Source organism: Trichechus manatus, unplaced genomic scaffold, assembly GCF_000243295.1.
Source record: "Trichechus manatus latirostris isolate Lorelei unplaced genomic scaffold, TriManLat1.0 scaffold00288, whole genome shotgun sequence".
Classification (NCBI taxonomy): domain Eukaryota; kingdom Metazoa; phylum Chordata; class Mammalia; order Sirenia; family Trichechidae; genus Trichechus; species Trichechus manatus.
Genome location: NW_004444224.1, coordinates 1 through 20,190, shown reverse-complemented (window position 1 = coordinate 20,190; position 20,190 = coordinate 1). Strand labels below are relative to the sequence as shown.

General features: G+C 43.5%; 1 protein-coding gene and 3 non-coding genes across 4 annotated transcripts in view; 1 reads left to right on the top strand and 3 right to left on the bottom strand.

Moving 5' to 3' along the window:
* Nucleotides 1-20,092, bottom strand: part of CFAP126 (cilia and flagella associated protein 126) — a 42,575-nt gene extending 22,483 nt beyond the window's left edge. The window contains exon 1 of the mRNA XM_023725132.1: nucleotides 19,550-20,092. Within this exon, the coding sequence (XP_023580900.1) occupies nucleotides 19,550-20,092 (543 nt within the window). The remainder of the gene's footprint in view (nucleotides 1-19,549) is intronic.
* Nucleotides 2,439-2,511, bottom strand: TRNAV-CAC (transfer RNA valine (anticodon CAC)). The gene has a single exon. It is a non-coding gene; the product is annotated as a tRNA-Val (tRNA).
* On the bottom strand, nucleotides 5,793-5,864 carry TRNAE-UUC (transfer RNA glutamic acid (anticodon UUC)). Its single transcript has one exon. It is a non-coding gene; the product is annotated as a tRNA-Glu (tRNA).
* Nucleotides 19,987-20,058, top strand: TRNAG-UCC (transfer RNA glycine (anticodon UCC)). Its single transcript has one exon. It is a non-coding gene; the product is annotated as a tRNA-Gly (tRNA).
* Nucleotides 20,093-20,190: the final 98 nt, after the last annotated feature.

The window sequence follows — 20,190 nt, the reverse complement described above, 5'->3', positions numbered from 1 at the left end:
GGAGTAGGAGTAGGAAATGGAGATAAAAGAAAATAATAAATTAATACAAAAATAAATAAAACATGAGAGAATTCTTACATCCACCCATGTGGAGAGAGGGCAATGAAGTGACATTTACGCTACACCTGAGGTCCACCCAAAAATTATTTAATATTGTGAATATAATTTTTTCTTAAAAAATTGTTAAAAAAAAAAACTTTAAAATATGTATTTATATGAGTCTCCAGAACACGCTTCACAATGTGTGTCTACTTTTTTCCAGGAAATAAAAAAAAAAAAATTAATAGCTACATTAAGTTGTGGAGCCCTGGTGGCACAGTGGTTAAGAGTTCAGCTGCTAACCAAAAGGTCAGCAGTTTGAATCCACCAGCTGCTCCTTGGAAACCCTATGGGGCAGTTCTACTCTGTCCTATGGGGTTGCTACGAGTCAGAATCGACTTGATGCCATGAGTTTTTGGTTTTTGGTTATTAATGCATAATTGACATATGATGAGCTGGACATATTTAAAATGTGCACGTTGTTAAGTTTTAGCACATATGTACACCTGTGGAGCTATCATCACAATCCAGGGCCAACTTACCCACTAGGTACAGTAGGTATAATGCCCATGATACCTTTAGGGGGGTCCACAAAAATATTTTAACTTCTTTTAAATTCAAAATCCTTTAAGTTCAAAATAAAAAAATAACTTTCTTTTAGATTGAAGAGAACACATTAATGTGTAATATTAATAATCTTTATACCAATACAGCTATAAAAAATTAATATATTTTAAAATATTTTTAACATTACAAATATTTTTTTTTTTTTATCAAGGAAAGGGCTCACAAAGGTACAAGTGGCTAGTCAATGAAAGCCAGAACGCAGCCCTGCTACATTTAACATAATGAACATATCCATCACCCCCCCAAAATATCCTGTGTCCCTTTCTAATCCCTCCCTATTGTCTGCCTGTCTGCTTCCCCATCCCTAAACCCACTGCCTTCAAATTGATTCCAACTCACAGGGACCCTATAGGACAGAGTAGAACTGTCCCATAGGGCATGAATCTGCTTTCTGTCACTATAGATTGGTTTTCATTTTCTAGAATTTTATATAGATGGAATCATATAGCAGGCACTTTTTTTTTTTTTTTTTAGATGAATAGTATTCCACTGTGTGGATATACCACAATTTATCTTTTACCTGTTGATGGACATTTGGGTTATTTCTGGGTTTTGGCTATTCCAACTAAAGCTGCTATAACATTCATGTATAAGTCTTTGAACATATATGCTTTATTTGCACTTTGATAAACAGGAGTTGAACGGCTGAGTCATATCGTTATAGTTCAACTTTTTCAGAAACTTCCAAACTGTTTTCCAAAGTGGATGTACCATTTTACATTCTCACCAGTAGTGTATGGGTGCCGTTTCATCCACATTTTTAGGCAACTTGGTATGATCAGTCATTTTAATCTTAACCATTCTAGTACGTGTGTAGTGGTATCTCATTGTAATTTTAATTTGAATGATTAATGAAGTTGAACATCTCTTCATGTGCTTATTTGCCATCTGTGTATTTTCTTTGGTGAAGTGTCTGTTCAAATTGACCTTTTTTGGTTGAGTCGTGAGTATAATTTTTTAATTAAAAGAAAATATACTTTGTTTCCACCTGATTTAGAACCCGCTGGGGAGAGACTGAGAGAAGGGAGGGAGAAAGAATTATCAATTTTCACGACTGAGAACTGGATGGACAGGGACTGCTTAAATAGCGAAAAGAAATACAGTAAAGGCAGATTTGGTGGGGGTGATAGAGCTGGGCGACGTGTGATTGTAGCTTCTCAACCACTTTCCCTTACTTCCTCTGGACTACTGGGTCAAGGAGACCCGCCATCAGTTTAAAGAGAGATGATCACCTGGCACGGTTGGGCCTCGATATAGGTTTGCTAATTGTCTCCAGGAGACCGGCGGACAGGACCCGTCGCAGTCCTAGCCCAAGAGGCCAGAGCCTGAGCAGGATCTGAAAAAGAGACCCACCTTTCAGGACCTGGCCCTGAACCAGAACTTGGTCCTTCCTGGTCGGGGTCTGAACCAAGGACTTCATTCACTAAGCGGCCATTTCCAGCTCCCAACCTGAGAAGAGCGCCTTCCTGGTGTTAGAAAAGACACTACACAGAAACTGAAGGGGCCGGACGGGACTCAAAGTCTCACTGTTCCCGAGGGACAGAGCTACCAACAGCCACCACCGCCAGGGGTGCGCTGGTCCGCCGCCGCTCGCGGCTCGTAGTTGTGGGCCGCTCGACCCGCTCGGTCTGTGCTTGTGTCCTTCCAAGCCGCCTCGGACCCGGGGAGGAAGGGGTCTAGGCTCTCACCATGATCTTGCCGGGTTCTTCTACGGGATTCCAATGGAACCGGGGCGGGGGGGGAATTAAAAAAAAAAAAAAACCAACATCGATTGTTTCCGCCCGGTTTCGAACCGGGGACCTTTCGCGTGTGAGGCGAACGTGATAACCACTACACTACGGAAACCAGCCGAATGCCGCTTTGTCGCAAACTACTCTTGAAATGTAGTGGCTCGTCACAGTGTCCTCCGCTCAGGAGAAATGTACCTAGGCCGACTAACCGCAGCTGGGTTTCACCAGTGTGCCAGGGACTAACCGGAAAAGCTCCGTCAGTCTGCGGCTGCTAGCGAGGAATCGTGGCTACAGCACAAGGTGAACTCGATAGAGCCTACTCAGGAAACTTCCAGCACTTTGGGGGCTCCAGTCAGTGTCGCTGCTGGTAAAAAAAAAAAAACACCTAAATTCGTGGGGGCAGGGTTGCAGCCTTCCTCAAATGCTCCTGATGGAGTGTTCCCGATCCTGTAGTCCCCTAAGGAACTCTTGGCAGGAAGCACAGTCAGCCCAGGGATCAGGTCACCCACTGGCACTTAGCTCGTGCACCCTGCCGTGGGACGAGCGAGCGATAACTACAGGTAGGAAGAGGCGAGTGACAGATGATTTAGGAAATAATATTGGAGTTATTATTCTCTCTCCTTGAGCATAGAGAATGTGACCCAGCTGAAGCTGGGCTCACAAGGACTCACAATGACACATCAACTGGGCCCTGAGATATAAAGACAATAGCTAAGATTATCTTGGAAAATATCTTTTAGGGAAACTTTCACATAAAGCCGATCAAACACACAAAAGACTTTCCACTCGTATCTTTTTCTATTAGCATTTAGTGAATAGAAATTTGTTGGACCAATGAAGACCCTCCTGACTGTCGTTACTGAAACCTGTACCAATGATTGTTAAGAAAGACAATTCAAAATGTATGATCACAGTTTCTAGCCAACCTGAAAAGGCTAAACTTTCAATGGTTTTGCCCATCTGTAATGTTAATATATACTGATGGCTCTGTAACTGTTCTTTGGACTCGGGCAGGTATGGCTGTAGCAGCATGCTTGTCCGTTTTCCCGCTTTTGTCTGTTCTGTGATATTTCCTTGGACTGGGGCAGACATGGCTCTGGTAGCACGGTTGTCTGTTTCTCACTTTCGTCCTTTTGACTATATGCCGAATAAAACTTTCTTTTGCTTTACTAGACTTTGTGATGTTTTTCCTCTACAACACAGACTTGGCCAAGATAAGGGAAACAAGGATGCTCAAAACAATAAAAATGCACCTTACATTGCCCAGCACTATATTTATAATGCACTTTCACACTCTTTATTGCATTTAATTAAATTTTACTATAAGGGAATTATTAACCTTGTTTTAAAGGTAGGAGACTGAAGCTAAGTAAATATGACTTGCCTATGAGTCGGCATCGACTTGATGGCAATGAGTTTTTGTTGTTGTTGTTTAAGACGGAACACGAATTACCAACAAGGATGAGTCTGCAACCCTGATGCTCTCACACCATTTCTGGTCTTCTGGGAACTACACCTTATTGTCTCAGGAAGCAAATGGGGAAGGAGGAGATAACAGAGAAGTTAAGGACTGTAGAGGCTGGAGTAAGAGAGTGTGACTGGAAGGATTCGAATATCTCTGTGAGTAGTATCCCAGACCCCCAAATACCTTGTGGAAAATGATGGCAAGGTCAAATGACCTCATCTTCTCAAAGGTGTTGGAGGTGAAATGATCTGGTGAGGGAGGGTGTGGCCCTAGAGCCTCCATTGTGGGAAAGGTATTAGTGAATTAAGAAGAGAAGGGTAACAAACAATAGCAGCACTGTCTTGGTTACCTAGTGCTGCTATAACAAATACCACACATGGGTGGCTTTAACAAACAGAATTTTATTTTCTCACAGTTTAGGAGGTTAGAAGTCTGAGTTCAGAGTGCAGGCTCTAGGGGAAGGCTTTCCCTGTTGGCTCTGGAGAAGATCCTTGTCTCTTCTGAGCTTCTGCTCCTGGGCAATCTTCATATGCCTTGGCATCTCCTCAGTAAACCCTGGGGGAAACTGCAGAAGCGAGAGAGGCACACAGATTTCTGAACAACAAAAGAAATATGAGAAACCCCTGTGGTCAGAGGGAGTCAGTGACAAAAAGTTTGCAAGAATGATTTTCCCCTCCCCTGGTTTGACTTGTGACAATCTTTTCTCCAACTTTCCAGCCATGAAAGCCTCCTGCCATCCTCTGACCCAGGCAGCAGTCACCACACCCAACACTTCAAAAGCATTTCTTCAGTCGTCCCTGAAATTTTCTAGCACAGGCTTGAGTCAGTCCTAAGATCTTTTTCTAGGGGTGCTACCTGCAAACTCTCAACTCCTGTGTCTTGTGGTATAGGGACTAGGATTCGTTACCTCCTAAACCTGGGTTCGATTTCCGGTCAGGGAAGTCAAATCGGTTTTTTTTCTTTTTTCTTTCTCAGCACTGACGTTCGACTGCTGCTCTTGCCGCCTCCGTATAAACGTATAAATGCCAAGCTCGCTAAAAACGTATAAATATAAATGCCAAGCTCGCTAGTGGGCACCCCACGAAGCCAGTCGTCGGTTGCATAGCTCCTGTGTCTTACTCACCAAAGCAACGCTCGGTGCTTCTCAGTTGAAGGCGGTGGGACGCGAAATCTGCACGACTTTAAAACTTCCCCCAGGTGATTCTCAAGTGAATTTTGAGAATCGCAAGACAAGGTCACTGTGGAGCCAAGGACAGTCGTAATATAACTTGCCATTATAAGAGGATCAATTGTGATATATTTATTATAGTTCCCGGCTTATAGGTAAAGTTAACTAACGTTTTATCATATAGAAATGTGTTCTTATTTTTACAAAAGACCAAACGGATTAAGTTGATATTCCATGCCTAAAATATGTAAAGAAATACAGACGGATTTTCTCATTGGGGCACCTGGGAACGAACACCTGGCTGAGCCACCAGCGGAAAGACAGCGTATCAGGTAAAAACTACCTGGACTGGAATTTAACTGCTTTTAGGATTTCAATGAACTGAAAAAAAATTACATCCTTTACTAAAACTATGCCTTTGCTAATCAAACTTTTCTAAATTTAGAAGTTATTTGAAATACCTCACATGTAAAAATTACATATATTGTACTAAAAAAAGTAAAGCAGTGATTCGCAATGAGGTGGGATGGAAGTACGAGAATTTAAATCTGTATGTAGAGGTTGTCTTTTTTTTTTTTTTTTTTTTTAGTCTTCACAGCCTCCCTGTTCCCTGGATGCTGATCTGCCTCACGACAGGATGTTAGGGGTGCTTCTTGGGGGGCGCACTAGCGAGCTAGGCATAAACAGAGGCGGCAGGAGCAGCAGCAGCTGCAATTGAATGTTAGTGATAAGAAAGAAAAAAAGAAAAACCAAAACGACTCGTTTCCCTGACCGGGAATCGAACCCGGGCCGCGGCGGTGAAAGCGCCGAATCCTAGCCACTAGACCACCAGGGACAGGTGCAGGGTATCTGTTGAGAGATTGAGAGCAGCATCCCCTAGAAAAACATCTTAGGCCTGATTCAAGCACGTGTTGGAAACTTTCAGGGAACACTGAAGAAATGTTTTTGAAGTGTTGGGTGCAGTGACTGCCGCCTGGATCAAAGGGCTGGCAGGAGGCTTTAGTGGCAGGAAAGTTGGAGAAAAGATTGTCGGAAGTCAAGCCAGGGAAGAGGAAAAATCTTTCCTATAACATTTTTGTCACTGACTCCTTCTGACCAAAGGGGCTTCTCATATTTCTTTTGTTGTTGTGTTGTTGTTCCAAAAATCTGTGTGCATCTCTCCTTCTATAGTTTCCCCATAGTTGATTGAGGAAAACATATCCCTCTCTTTTCCCCCTCTCCTCCCAAAGGGTGTATTTCTGACCTCTAAATGTGTCCCTCTGCAGTATAGGGAGAGGAACATGCAGGGCCAAGGGAACATGTCCAGTTGGTGCCATTCTCTTCTTCCAGACCATGATCTGTTACTTGGCAACTGGGAGTGAATGACCTGTACAAATGCCTGGAGTCTGATTAGGCCTCTTCCCCCATCACTATTGCTGAAGATGGATTAGGCCTCCAGTGAGTGCACCCTGGGATCAACAAGTGGCCAAAGGGCAGCTGTTTGCAGAGGTGTGGACAGAGCTCAGACGTGGCAGGGGAAGTGCCCACACACCTGCACAAGACCCCTCTCAGTGCAGGAAGGAGCCAGAGTTGAGAAGAGTGGACCCTCCTTGTACCACCCAGCTCAGGCAGGGAACTGTGAGGAGTCCCATAATTCTAAAGGCAAACCTGGCCTCACAGGTCCTTAAAGTATTTTTGCTAAGGTAGGAGGACAGATCTTATTTTATGTGACTGTTTATTAGCTGAATTTGTTAAGTTTAAAAGATTTAGACATGGTATGAGGGTCTCCATTTGAACTCTTGCCCACAGCTGCAAATATTAGGCGCACAGCTACTTTTCTGACCACCAGGCCCATTCATGTATCCAGCTGTCATGTCCTCAGGACCACTTGGCTCCAATGTCACTTTCTCTCAAACTGAGTCTGTCTTCTTCCACTTCCCAGGGTCCTACCTCTACTGAATGGAAACACACTTGGAAGAATAAGCCCGGAACCTTTCCGTACCACTATATCCATTAAGCATCAAGTCCTTTCTTTTTTAACCTCTGTGGCTTCCCTTCTGGTGGGGACACTGCCAAGTTCTCTAGGGGAGTGGTCTCACCTCAACATCTCAAGCAGTCCCTATGTGGTCTGAAGGTAGTGGGCTACCCGCTATGCATTTTCCCCTTACAATGATATTCAATAGCATGGTTTCAGTTGTGGTGCAGTGAATTACTCAATATGGCCCTTCTAGCCGTAGTCTTTTTAACTCCCACCAAATGACTGGGTGGGACCTGAGGTGCTTGTAGCCCACCAAGGGGATTGGATGGCTAATAATGGAAAGATGGTGCATGGCATCCTTGTGGGGATGAGACCATGCAAATAAGGTATGTGGAACGCTAGTGAGGGGATTGGTCAGCTTTGGCATTCTGCTAGGCTTAAAATGAGCCATCCCAGAGATGGACAGTAGGGACCTCACTACCACCAAGAAGAAGAGACAAGAGTGGATCACATCCTTTGAACCCAGGGTCCCTGTGCTGAGAACGTCCTCGACCCAGGAGACAGAGAGAAAGAGAGCTGTAACATGAGAGACTGCAAGAATCAGGGGCAGCCAGAACCAGGAGACTGGTAGGAGGTGGTGCATTGGGTTTCCCGGCCTCACAGAGGGAAAAGCTGAGCGCCTTTGGGCTGAGGCTTACTGGAGGAGTTGACTGCCTCTGGGCACTTCTTGGCGGAGCTAAAGGGCTTTGTAACACTTGTCTGACCACGGCAGAGGCCGGGCCAAGGGGCTGAGAGGCCAAGGGCCAGAGAGAGGCCTATCTGCCGGCACAGCTGAGAAGAGGCTGTCCTGATTGAAGAACTGTATCCTGAGTCGTTTCTGATCCTGAATTGTAACCTGCTACTTCCCTAATAAACCCCATAATCATGAGTACTGTCTGTGAGTTCTGTGTGGCCATTACAAAGAACTATTAAACCCAGCAGAGAAGTGGAGAGTGCCGTGGGAGGGATGGCTGGTGTCAGCATTGGTAAAAAGGTTGAAGAGAGGAGATGTGTCTGACCTCTGCCTCATAGGAATCAGCCTTGGGCTGTTAATCTTAATTCTCCTTCGCCCTTGTGAAGTTAAAGAAGGTGAGACATTGCCCCCACGCCACGATTGTTATAGTCTGCTTTACAGGTAAATCTCTCTATCGTGTACCACCTTGTTTTGTCCTTGTGAAAACCCTAGGAGACAGGCAGGGATTATTATTGTTAAATTTCACATGGGTTTCACCACATCTGAAACTTATGTGAAATTGGTCACTACAAATTAGTAAGTAATCACAGGTAAACCCGAGCTTACCTTGCTTACTGGGTAATCCATCCCTGTCAGGGATTGTAAATTTGAAAAGAGGCTTTGATTCTGTAGGAAGGTGCTGTGGGGTTGGGAGAGAGACAGAAGCAAGCCATACCTAGAAGCAAATTTTTGATGTGAAAAAATGTGAAATTGTTCACTACAGATGATCTGGTAAGCAAGGTAAGCACTGTGCTTACCTTGTCTATTGGATAATCTGCCCCTGGTGTACTGGTGAAAAAAACTGATGGGGAAAAACACCATGAAGCAGAGCTGGGCATGAAGCCCATGTCCTGAGTTCTCAGTTCAGTGTCCTTCCCTCGACCCTGTTCCAGCTGCCTCTCTGGGCAGTATTCCTGCATACAGAAAGTGCCAAATGAGTTTCCACCAGACAAGATAAAGAACCAACCCCTCTAAATCTGCAGTCTATAAGAATCAGTGTTTTAAAATCAACAAAAGTAGAGTACTTATCTGCGGGAGACACTCAACCCCTGAAAGTCTCTAAATATGCCATAGCCAGGACCATCCTCCAGGTTCTCAACTCCCCACCCCCCAAACTCTACCCACCACACACACACATGCACACACACACACACACACACACACACACACACACATACACACACAATTTTCAAGTTCTAGAAATAGTATTGGTAAGAAAGCCATACAGTAATTTCCAATGTGCAGGTCACTGTATGGTATGATCAGGTTAAGCAGCACAGCATAATCGTGACAGCAGTTAGAAGTCAGACTATAGGATCTCGGACAAGATACTTAACCTCTCTAAGTCTCAATTTCGCCATCTGTAAGATGGAGATAATGAAAACTACACAAGATAATGTGACAGTACCTTATATACAATGTCTGGTACATAATACACGTTCAATAAAAGTAGCTTTTATTTTGACGAGTGTTACCAAGGGTTTTTAACCTTTGAATTTTTCTGGAAGTGTTGATTCTATCCAAATATATTTATTGTTTAAGAGAATTCCTGGTCAAAATCTCATCAAGAAGACATAGGAGTTGTTTGCTCCAGCAGGAGCCACCTGCAACCGGCAATGCAGCCTGCTGGAGAAGAGGGGGCTAGAGCTGGGGAAGCTGGTAGTGCCCAGCTATTCTCCAGATCCAATGGACAGAAAACCAAAGTAGATTATCTGTTTTTCACAAGACTAAGTTTTCTCCCATTATGATATTAAATGTTTGGGGTTTTTTGTTTGGTTGGTTTTAGTTTGTTTTTTTCCTTTGTTTTCCCTTACAGGGATTGTGAGGGACTGCTCCTGCTGAGCAGTTGATTTGCACACACATTTCTATATTTCAAAAATGGAACACAAATGGTCTATTATAAATTGGCAAACATCCTTAGAGGACATTTTGACATTATTTATTAAAAACTTTATATTTGTTGAACCCAAGGTTGAGAAGGGGAGAGTGTTGACACGTCATGGGGTTGGCAACCAATGTCACAAAACAATATGTGTAGTAATTGTTTAATGAGAAACTAATTTGCTCTGCAGACTTTCACCTGTTGTTGTTAGGTGCCATTGAGTTGGTTCTGATGCATAGCGACCCTATGTACAACAGAACAAAACACCGCCCGGTCCTGCACCATCCTCACAATCCTTGTTATGCTTGAGCCCATTGTTGCAGCCACTGTGTCAAGCCATCTCGTTGAGGCTCTTCCTCTTTTTAACTGACTCTCTACCAAGCATGATGTCCTTCTCAGGGACTGGCACCTCCTGATAACCTGTGCAAAGTATGCGAGACAAAGTCTCGCTATCCTTGCTTCTAAGGAGCATTCTGGCTGTACTTCTTCCAAGACAGATTTGTTCTTTCTTCTGGCAGTCCATAGTATATTCAACATTCTTCACCAACACCACAATTCAAAGGCATCAATTCTTCTTCGTCTTCCTTATTCATTTCCCAGCTTTCGCATGTGTATGAGGCAATTAAAAGCACCATGGCTTGAGTCAGACGCACCTTGGTCCTTAAAGTGACATCTTTGCTTTTTAACACTTTGAAGAGGTCTTCCGCAGCAAATTTGCCCAATGTAACACATCATTTGATTTCTTGACTGCTGCTTCCATTGGGCGTTAATTTTGCATTCAAGTAAAATGAAATCCTTGACAAAGTCAATCTTTTCTCCTTTTATCATGATGTTGTTTATTGGTCCAATTGTGAGGATTTTTGTTTTCTTTATGTTGAGGTGTAATCCATACTGAAGGCCAAAGTCTTTCATCTTCATCAGTAAGTGCTTCAAGTCTTCTTCACTTTCAGCAAGCAAGGTGTGTCACCTGCATATCCCAGGTTGTTAATGAATCCTCCTCCCATCCTGATGCCCTGTTCTTCATATAGTCCAGCTTCTCGGATTATTTGCTCGGCATACAGATTGAGTAAGTATGGTTAAGGATACAACCCTGACCCTCACTTTTCTTGACTTTAAACCACGTAGTAGCCCCTTGTTATGTTCAAACAACTGCTTCTTGGTCTACATACAGGTTCTGCACGAGCACAATTAAGTGTTCTGGAATTCCCATTCTTCATAATGTTATCCATAATTTGTTATGATCCACACAGTCAAATGCCTTTGCATAGTCAATAAAACAGAGGTAAGCATCTTTCTGGTATTCTCTGCTTTCAGCCAATACCCATCTGACATCAGCAATGATCTTGTTCCATATCCTCTTCTGAATCCGGCTTGAATTTCTTGCAGTTCCCTGTCGATGTACTGCTGCAACTGCTTTTGAATGATCTTCAGCAAAATTTTACTTGTGTGTGATATTAATGATATTGTTAGATAATGTCCTCATTCTATTGGATCACCTTCTTTGGAACAGACATAAATATGGATCTTTTCCAGTTGGTTGACTAGGTAGTTGTCTTCCAAACTTCTCAGCATAGTCAAGTGAGCACCTCCAGCGCTGCATTCGTTTGTTGAAACATTTTAATTGGTATCCTGTCAACTCCTGGAGCCTTGTTTTTCACCAATGCCTTCAGTGCAGCTTGGACTTCTTCCTTAAGAACCATCGGTTCTTGATCATATGCTACCTCCTGAAATGGTTGAATGTTGACCAATTCTTTTTGGTACAGTGTCTTCGTGTATTCTTTCCATCTTCTTTTGATGCTTCCTGCGTCATTTAGTATTTTCCCCATAGGGTCCTTCAATATTGCAACTTGAGGCTTGAATTTTTTCTTCAGTTCTTTCAGCTTGAGAAATGCTGAGTGTATTCTTCCCTTTTGGTTTTCTATCTCCAGGTCTTTGCACATTTCAGTATAATACTTTATTTTGTCTTCTCGAGTCGCCCTTTGAAATTTTCTGTTCAGCTCTTTTACTTCATCATTTCTTCCTTTCGCTTTAGCTACTCTACATTCAACTTTCATCTAAAGCACTATATATAATTCCAACTAAAAAGTTTATTATCAGGGAAGAGTGAAGAGGTAAAGCGGGTGACCTATGAAGAGACTGAGGAGATATGGAAATTCAGATATGGCAGCACAAGGGGTCCATCAAAACTTAGTGAAAAGTGACGTGTAGGAAAGGAAGGAAGGGTGGATCTTGATGGGTAAGAAAGAAAGAATGCAGTGGAGGAATAGCAGAACTGGATGGGGCCACATGCATGAGAGGGAAGTTCACAGGTTAGTGGCAGAGGATGACAATGGAAAAGGGCATGACTGGAGTGACAGTGCTTGGAACCATAGATTTGTGCAGGCAGAGGGAGCAATTGGTTCCTAATTTTCAGAAACCTGACAAGATTATCAGATTGCGGGCTTTCATCTGCCTAGAAATGGTACATTCTCAAAAATTCTTCTTGGGTCTCTGGCAAGAGCCCTTTTCAAGAGGTGAGGACTCAACTCCCCCAATTCTCCAATCTCAATGGAGTCACAGAGGCCTGTGGTAGATGAGAGATCATAGACTCCCTGGAGTACAACTGGTGAAGCTGTCTTTTCCTCTCTCCCATCTTCTCATTATGCAGAGCTGCTCTTTCCTTCCAATGTGGACCATTCTATAATGGTGAATCATGCTTCTGAAGGTGAGGCAGGGAAATCATAACTTTATCTTGAAAACCCACTAAAAACTTAAATGGCATATCAAAAACCAATAGATGAATGTTCTGCCTCTTCTAGAGAGAATTAGAGAGGGGTGCAAATCTATGTGGATGGACAGGTAGGAGTCAGTGAATTTGACCCAGCAGAGTACAAGGACTCCTCCCATTGCTGGGAGAATTTGAATTTTCTCTTTTGCTATTAGAAAAGGAAATCAAAGGAAATGATTGTTAAAAAATTGTTTTTGCAGGCATCTGAGACAGAGTGTGTAGAGGAACAATACCTGAGCCAAGAATGTGTAGAAAGGAAAAGATATTGCTATTCGACCTCTATTTGAATCTTTAAGTTATTTGTGTGCTTGAATTTAAGTGTGTAGTGGGCAGAGGAAGGGAGTCCATTCCTTCCAGAAGATCCAGGGCCTTCATATACATAGATCTCTTGGTGGCTTGCTCTGTTATCTCAGATTAGATGAGAGAGAACTATGTCTATCTTGGAGACCTGGTGGCACAGTGGTTAAGAGCTATAGCTGCTAATCATAAAGTTAAGCAGTTGGAATTCACCAGCCACTCCTTGGAAACCCTATGGGGCAGTTCTACTCCATCCTATAGGGTCTATCCCAGGCACAGATTTTTAAAAATGCCTTCTGTAAGAATTCCTGGTCGCCTACCCCAATACATTCATCAGAACTGTTTGAACCCACCCAGTGGCTCAGTGTGAGAAAGACCTGGTGATCTGCTCCCCTAAAGATTACGTCCTAGAAAACGTTATGGGGCGTTCTACTGTGTTACATGGGGTCACTATGAGTTGAACTTGACTCAGTCGGCACCTAACAACAACAACAACATAGAAATTCTATTCAGCGTTCAGGTCTCAAGAGTAGCATTTCTGTGGTGCTCAAGAGGATTTCAAGCCCTAGTTTGAGGATTAAAACAACCTGTGAAAAAAGTCAGGAATAGAGGTGATGTGGGGTTTACTTTAACTTTACCCAAAAAATTTGGTCTTTGTTTTTGATTTCTTGGTTTCTAAACCCTTGGAATTTCCTGAGTAATCGAGGTGCTTATCTATAAATCTCCAGACCACACCTGGCAGTTTACACTAATGAGGTGACTCAGGTGGGGGTTGATCAGGCCAGGAAGATCACTTCATGATATCCACTGACCTCAGGGAAGGTGGGCTGTTTCAATCAATCATGCCCAGGTAACAAGGCCCCAGTAAAGGCTATGGACACTGAATGGGCTTCCTAGTTGGTGAAAGACATCAATGCACGTGAGAGGGTGGCACATCCCTTTTTGGGACGTGGAAGCTCCACGATGGGAACCCTTCCAGATGTCACTCTATACGTCTCTTCATTTATATCCTTTTTGATATAATAAAATTGTAATTATAAGTCTAATGTTTTCCATGAGCACTGTGAATCATTCTAGTGAGTTATCAAACCCGAGAGAGTAGTGGGAACCAGTAAATCAGAAGTGATGGGGCTGGGGAACCCTGAATTTACAGCTGGTATCCTGAAGGGTATAGAAAACCCCCAAATTTGTAGCCAGCAAGTCAGAAGTGAGGGGACCCCAGGGGACCGCCGAGCTTGTGGCTAGCATCTGAACTCTTGTGCAGACTCGGCAGTCTGGAGGACTATGTCCTTCAGTTTACGAGGTCTGGCTTAGCTCCAAGTGGTTAGGGTCAGAGGAAGAAGGGCTGCATATGCAGCTGGTGACAGAACAGAAGTGGCACAGAAGTGGGATTTGATTTTCCATGTAGCTGATGTCAGAGAACTGGGAATTTGACTCTTTTTCACATAGATGGTGTGGTTCACAAAGATACAGAAGCATCCCCCATCCTTGGAAGGAGTTCATAAATACTCCCCAGGAAGAATCATCTGGGGATCTTGTTAAAATGTAGATTCTGATTCAGCATATCTGGGCTGGAAATGCAAATTCTCAGCAGGGGGTCAAACCGAACTGGTTGGAAGCCCTAATACTCCCTGCGGTAGGAGAGCTGAAAACTTGCCCGAGCCTGGGATACTACTGACTGCTTATCAATGAGAAAGAACTTATTTTTCTTTATAAACTGAGCATCATGATTTTTCTTGTGATTATTCATTTGTCTGACTCATTAGAATGTTGCAAAGTGCAAGAAAAGCCTCAGAGGGTGCCCTCAGGCATACTTATTAGTACTGCCTGGGAACCAGCCTCAGAGTACCCAAACAGCAGATTTTCATTCATTAAGCAAATATTTATTAGGTGCCTCTTATGTGCTAGACTCTTCTAGACACCTGAGCTACATCACTGGCTAAAACACAAAATCTCTGAACCTGGGGAGATTCCATTCTAGTGGGGAGAGACATAAAATAAACAATAAACATATCAAATAAATACAGTATATAGTACTTATACTGTATTATAGTATTTATACTATACTATTTATAGTATATATACAAGATAATAAGTGCCATGGGGCAAAAAGGACAGAGAAAGAGGACTAAAAGTGGGGGGTAAATTGCCATTTTAAATAGGGTAGTCAAACTGAGAAGGTGTCATTTGACAAAGATTTGAAAGAGGAAGGGAACTGAGCTAGTGGATATCTAGGAAAAGAGCATTCCAAGCAGACAACTCATGGTCCTTGTCTAGGCCTTGGTTTCCTCATTGATGAAATAATGGTGCTGGACTTCAGCATTCTGTTACTATGATTCTACAAATGACTCTTCTGCCCTTAAATTCTGGTGTCAGCAGCTTGAACCACCTGCCACCATGTATCACATTTCCTTCTTTTTGTTTGTTTCTTTTTTATGTTTTGAAGAGCAGAAATCTGCCACACGATGTATCATAAATTCAAACTTTGCATCCAGGGTGAATGGAAATGTTCCGGAGATTATTTAGGTTAGGGAGCTAGAGAGCCTATCAGTTTGAACCAGTAGGAGCTAAACTGCTGCAGTAACAATTTTATTATAAGTGATAACTGCAGCTGTTAAGAGAGATTGGTGTAATACTAAATCAACAAGTGAAGTTATGCTAATGCAATAAAAAATATTGGAAACAAAGCTGGGATAAAGAGAGTTGAATTAAGTTGAATTTAGTTGGATTTAGAAAGACCAGTTTTTTTATGTACACAGAACTTTGTGTCCAAACCACTGTGTATAAAGAAGCCTGGAGAAGCTCAAAAGCATTCAGGCTACAGACTCCCAGAAGCCTGAAAGTTCTACGATCTCTGAGTCTAAGAGAGAGAGAAATGAGCTCATGGTACTCTGACCGTATGGGGAAGAAGAGTAGTGCGTCTAACGGGCTCCGAGGATCTCACACACTCAGTGTAACATTAGATTTCTCAGATGTCTTCAACCCCATCCAGACTATAGAGCAGCTCTGTCTAATAGAACTGTCTTGTGAGCCATGTATACAATTTTACATTTTCTAGTAGCTACATTAAAAAAAACAATATATTAAAAATATTATTCGAACAGTATAAAAAATTCTACACTGATTTTATGTTCTTTTCTTCATACTAAGTCTTCAAAATCCAGTCCTCATTTTATACTTAAAACACATCTCAATTTGGACTAGACATATTTCAAGAACTAAATAACCCCATGTGACTGGTGGCTACTGTCATATTGGATAGCAAATGTTAGAGGGAAAACAACGGGTAAAACTTCTACTCCCTCAAGAGAGGTCAGGATTAGGCCCTTGCACTGGGACTAAGACCTTAGATCACCCAGGAATTTTAACTCCACTCTCCTTATCAGAGATCAAGAAGGATCATATATTTGGAGTAATGTGTGACCTCCCCAGTCAACCTCATCTCCATCAACTGGGGTCAATACACTTGAAACTAATTTGGGGCTTACAAACTACCCTTTCACTAACAAGGATTAAGAGGGAGCCCGAGATAATCACTCTCCTCTACACACCAACTTTTGTCGCTTCACTAGCATTATCTGCCTTGAGTCCATTAGGACAAATGTCATTATCCTTTATCCATGTTTATGTTGGTTAACACAGGAAGCATCATTCAAATCCACATAAGGCCCTGTCATGGTTTGAATTATGTCCCCCCAAAATGTGTGTATCAATTTGGCTGGGCCACGATTCCCAGAAATGGGTGGTTGGCCTCCGTTTTGTGATTGTAATTTTATGTTAAAGAGGATTAGGGTGGGATTGTAACACCACCCTTACCCAGGTCACATCCCTGATCCAATGTAAAGGGAGTTTCCCTAGGGTGTGGCCTGCACCATCTTTTACCTTACCAGAGATAAAACGAATGAGAAGCAAGCAGAGAATTGGGGACCTCATACTACCAAGAAAGCAGTGCCAGGAGCAGAGTGTGTCCTTTGGACCTGAGGTTTCTGTGCAGAGATGCTCCTAGACCAAGGAAGACTGATGATGATGAGGACCTTCCTCCACAGCCGACAGAGAGAAAGCGTTCCCCTGGAGCTGATGCCCTGAGTTGGGACTTCTAGCCTACTAGACCGTGAGAAAATAAATTTCTCTTTGTTAAAGCTATCCACTTGTGGTATTTCTGTTAGAGCAGCACAAGATGACTAAGACAGGCCCTGTATACCACTGTGTGACTGCAACAGCATGAGGGACCCCAACCAAGAACTGCCCACCTGAGCCCAGTCAACTCACAGAACCAACCATAAGAGATAATGAGAAATTGTTGTTTTAAACCATTACATTTTGGAATGATTTAGTGTTTGGCATGGTGCAATGAAACATTCAGGTTAAAAACCTTGGTGTCAACCCTGACCTTGTAGTTAATGAACATGTGGAATATTTTCTAATTTTCTAGAATATAAATAATGAAGCAATGAACTTACTTGCACATACATCTTTGTCCACAGCTGCTAGTATTTGGGTAAAATAAATTCCCGGAGTGGAATTATTTGTATAAGGGATTAACATATGTAAAATTTAGATAGGTCTTGCCAAATTTTTCTCTAAAAACTTCATAGTACAATTTTACTCGCAGAAAAGTGGATGATGTTGACTATTTCCTTGAATCCTTAGCAACCCTGCATTGCCAACTATTTAAAACTTTGATGATATCTGATAAGGCTAAAAGTATCACAAAATAGAGGGTTGAATATACATATGAATATGTGAAATGGATGTATGCTAAACTGTTAATGGTAAAGTCTAGACGGGGGGAATACAATTGTTCACTTTATAAGTCTTTCATCTTTGAGTAACGTCTGGGGTCTTAAAGGCTTGTGGGTGGTCATCCAAGATATAACTATTGGTCTCTTCCAACCCGGAGCAAAGAGTGAAGAAAATCTAAGACTCAAGGAAACGATTAGTCTAAAGGACTAATGGACCACACGAACCACAGCCTCTGCTAGACTAAGACCAGAAGAACTAGATGGTGCCTGGCTACCACTACCCACTGCTCTGATTGGGATCCCAATAGAAGGTCCTGAACAGAGTGGGAGAAAAATGTAGAAGAAAATTCAAATTCATAAAAAAAAGACCAGACTTACTGGTCTGACAGAAACTAGTGGAACCCCCGAGATGATTGTTAAACCACAATAACGTGGATTGGAGCCGCCTGCCCCAATAGCCAATTCTGAGACAGGGGTGAGGTGAGCAGCAAGATGTTTATTATATATCGATATATAGGAGACGGAGGGGAATAGATTCCTCCAAAAAACCCATCTCCCCCACTGGAGATCGGCTGAAGGCTTTTATAGGGACAGGATTATGGATCTTAGAAGTCTGTGTTAGTTTCCCCTTGAGGTGATGATGTCTTAGATGAGTTAACCTTCTACTGGTATCTTAGAGGTTATCTGGTAACATCCTTGGGGATTATCTGGTGGCATCCTGCTTTTTCTTGTCACCAGATGGGTGCTTTGTTTGGTTTTTCATTCTTAGATCATTATCACTTGTTTTCCACCCTCCAGGGAGGAACATCGGCTAATCTTAAACCTTTTTGTAGAGACTGGAAGCCGAGGGAAAAATCAGGAGACAATGTGGCGGTTAGCAATGGGGAGTAAATAATAGTGAGCCGGGCCTATGCAGCCTCTTCCACGATGGCCCTTAGACACCCCTCAAACCTGGAACAGAACCCACTCCCAGAGATCACCTTTCAGCCAAACAGTAGACAAGGCCATAGAGTGAACTATAACACCCATGAGGAACATGCTCCTCAGAACAATCAACCATATCTGACCAAAAGGGCAGCATTTGCCGAAAAGCAAAGTTCAGAAGGCAGGAAGGGGCAGGAAAGATGGACAAATGGAAACAGGGAACCCAGGGAGAAAGTGGGTAGAGTGCTGTCACACTGAGGGGATTGCTACTAACATCATGAAACAAAATGTGTATCAGTTGTTGAATGGGACACTGATTTGTTCTGTAAACTTTCACCCAAACCACAAAAAAATGCTTAAAAAAAAAAGTTTTTCACCTTTGCTATTATTATGAAAATGGTCATAATGAAATGAGAAAAGGTATGTAAAACATCACATGCTTGTTCTAATCAACATTCTGTAAATTATTAGTGGCACTGAATATGTTCATAGTGGAATTGTCCGTTTGAAATTTTTCACATATTGATTGTCCATTTGTAATACCCTTAGGGACTTTATGTATTTTTCTACTGTCCTGTTTTCTTCCAAAAAGGGATTGTTCAGGGAGGCTAAGGTCAATTGACCAACCTGCTGAAACCTGAGAGCCAGGGCAGAGAGAGGAGAGTGGGGAGGAAACACTTCATTCCTTAACCAAACAGTAAGAAGGTGCCTGGGGCCACACCTGGCCAAAAAGGAGTGGGAGGGCTTACACCCGGGCGGAAAGGGGGCGCGCCCCTATAGAGGAATTTGCCAGCTCAGCCCACTGACTGGCGTGAAACTCTTGCTGGCTTATGTCCAAGATCCATTGACACCGAGTTCTAGACGTGTGACCTCCAACTGGCTATGGGTTGGAAGAAGAAATTTGCTTGTAGGAATACGCTACTTAATAATGCACAGATTCAGAGCGTGGCTCCGGGTGGAAAATCAACACCTGTTGATGGAATGAGCGGCAAAAAAGGTACTCCACGCCGTATTTCGTGCCTAGATTTCTCGGAAGAGAGACCACTAAATAAGAAAGTGGGGGCTTCCCACTCCTGTTGAGCCACCCAACAGAATTCCAACCTCTTGGATTATCCGTTTACCCAACCTGAGCCTGTCTCTCATACCCTCCCCAATACACCATGGGGAGGGTGGGCCGACCAAGCAGCGGAAGGCGCCAAAGGCCACGATGGAGGGCAGAGGGCAGAGGGCAGAGGGCAGGGCGGGGCAGGGCACTGGCAACTGGGCCAGAAAGCGGGCGCCGGGTGCTTGGCGGCAGAAGCCACAAAATGTAGGCCTCCCTAGTTTCCCTCGTGACAGGCGGGGAGACTCATCACTATACAAACCAGGACATCGGTGGCAGAATCGCGGCCTCCTGCTGGTGGCGCACGGCCGACGACAGTACGTGTCCGCGGAGCAGAGAGGGTGGTTGGAGAAAGTCTGGGCTCCGTGGACGACGAGCGACCGCAGGTGGCGCTGTGGCGGCGCGGAGCCGCGCACAGGTGGGCACGGCTTCAAGGAAGGGCTGCACCTGGCAGACGGGCCGGCAACACGCTGGAGCGAGTACTCGGAGGTTACCGGACAATAAACTTCGCGTGGCGTTGGTGGTATAGTGGTGAGCATAGCTGCCTTCCAAGCAGTTGACCCGGGTTCGATTCCCGGCCAACGCAGTGGGCTGACGTTTTGCCAGAGGCCCAGGGCCATCTCGCCAGGGATGGGTGACGGAGTTGGCCCTTGGCTCGGTGGGGAGGTTGGGAGAAGGATGGCGGCGCACAGCGTTTTGGAGGTGCTGCGAGCAAGAG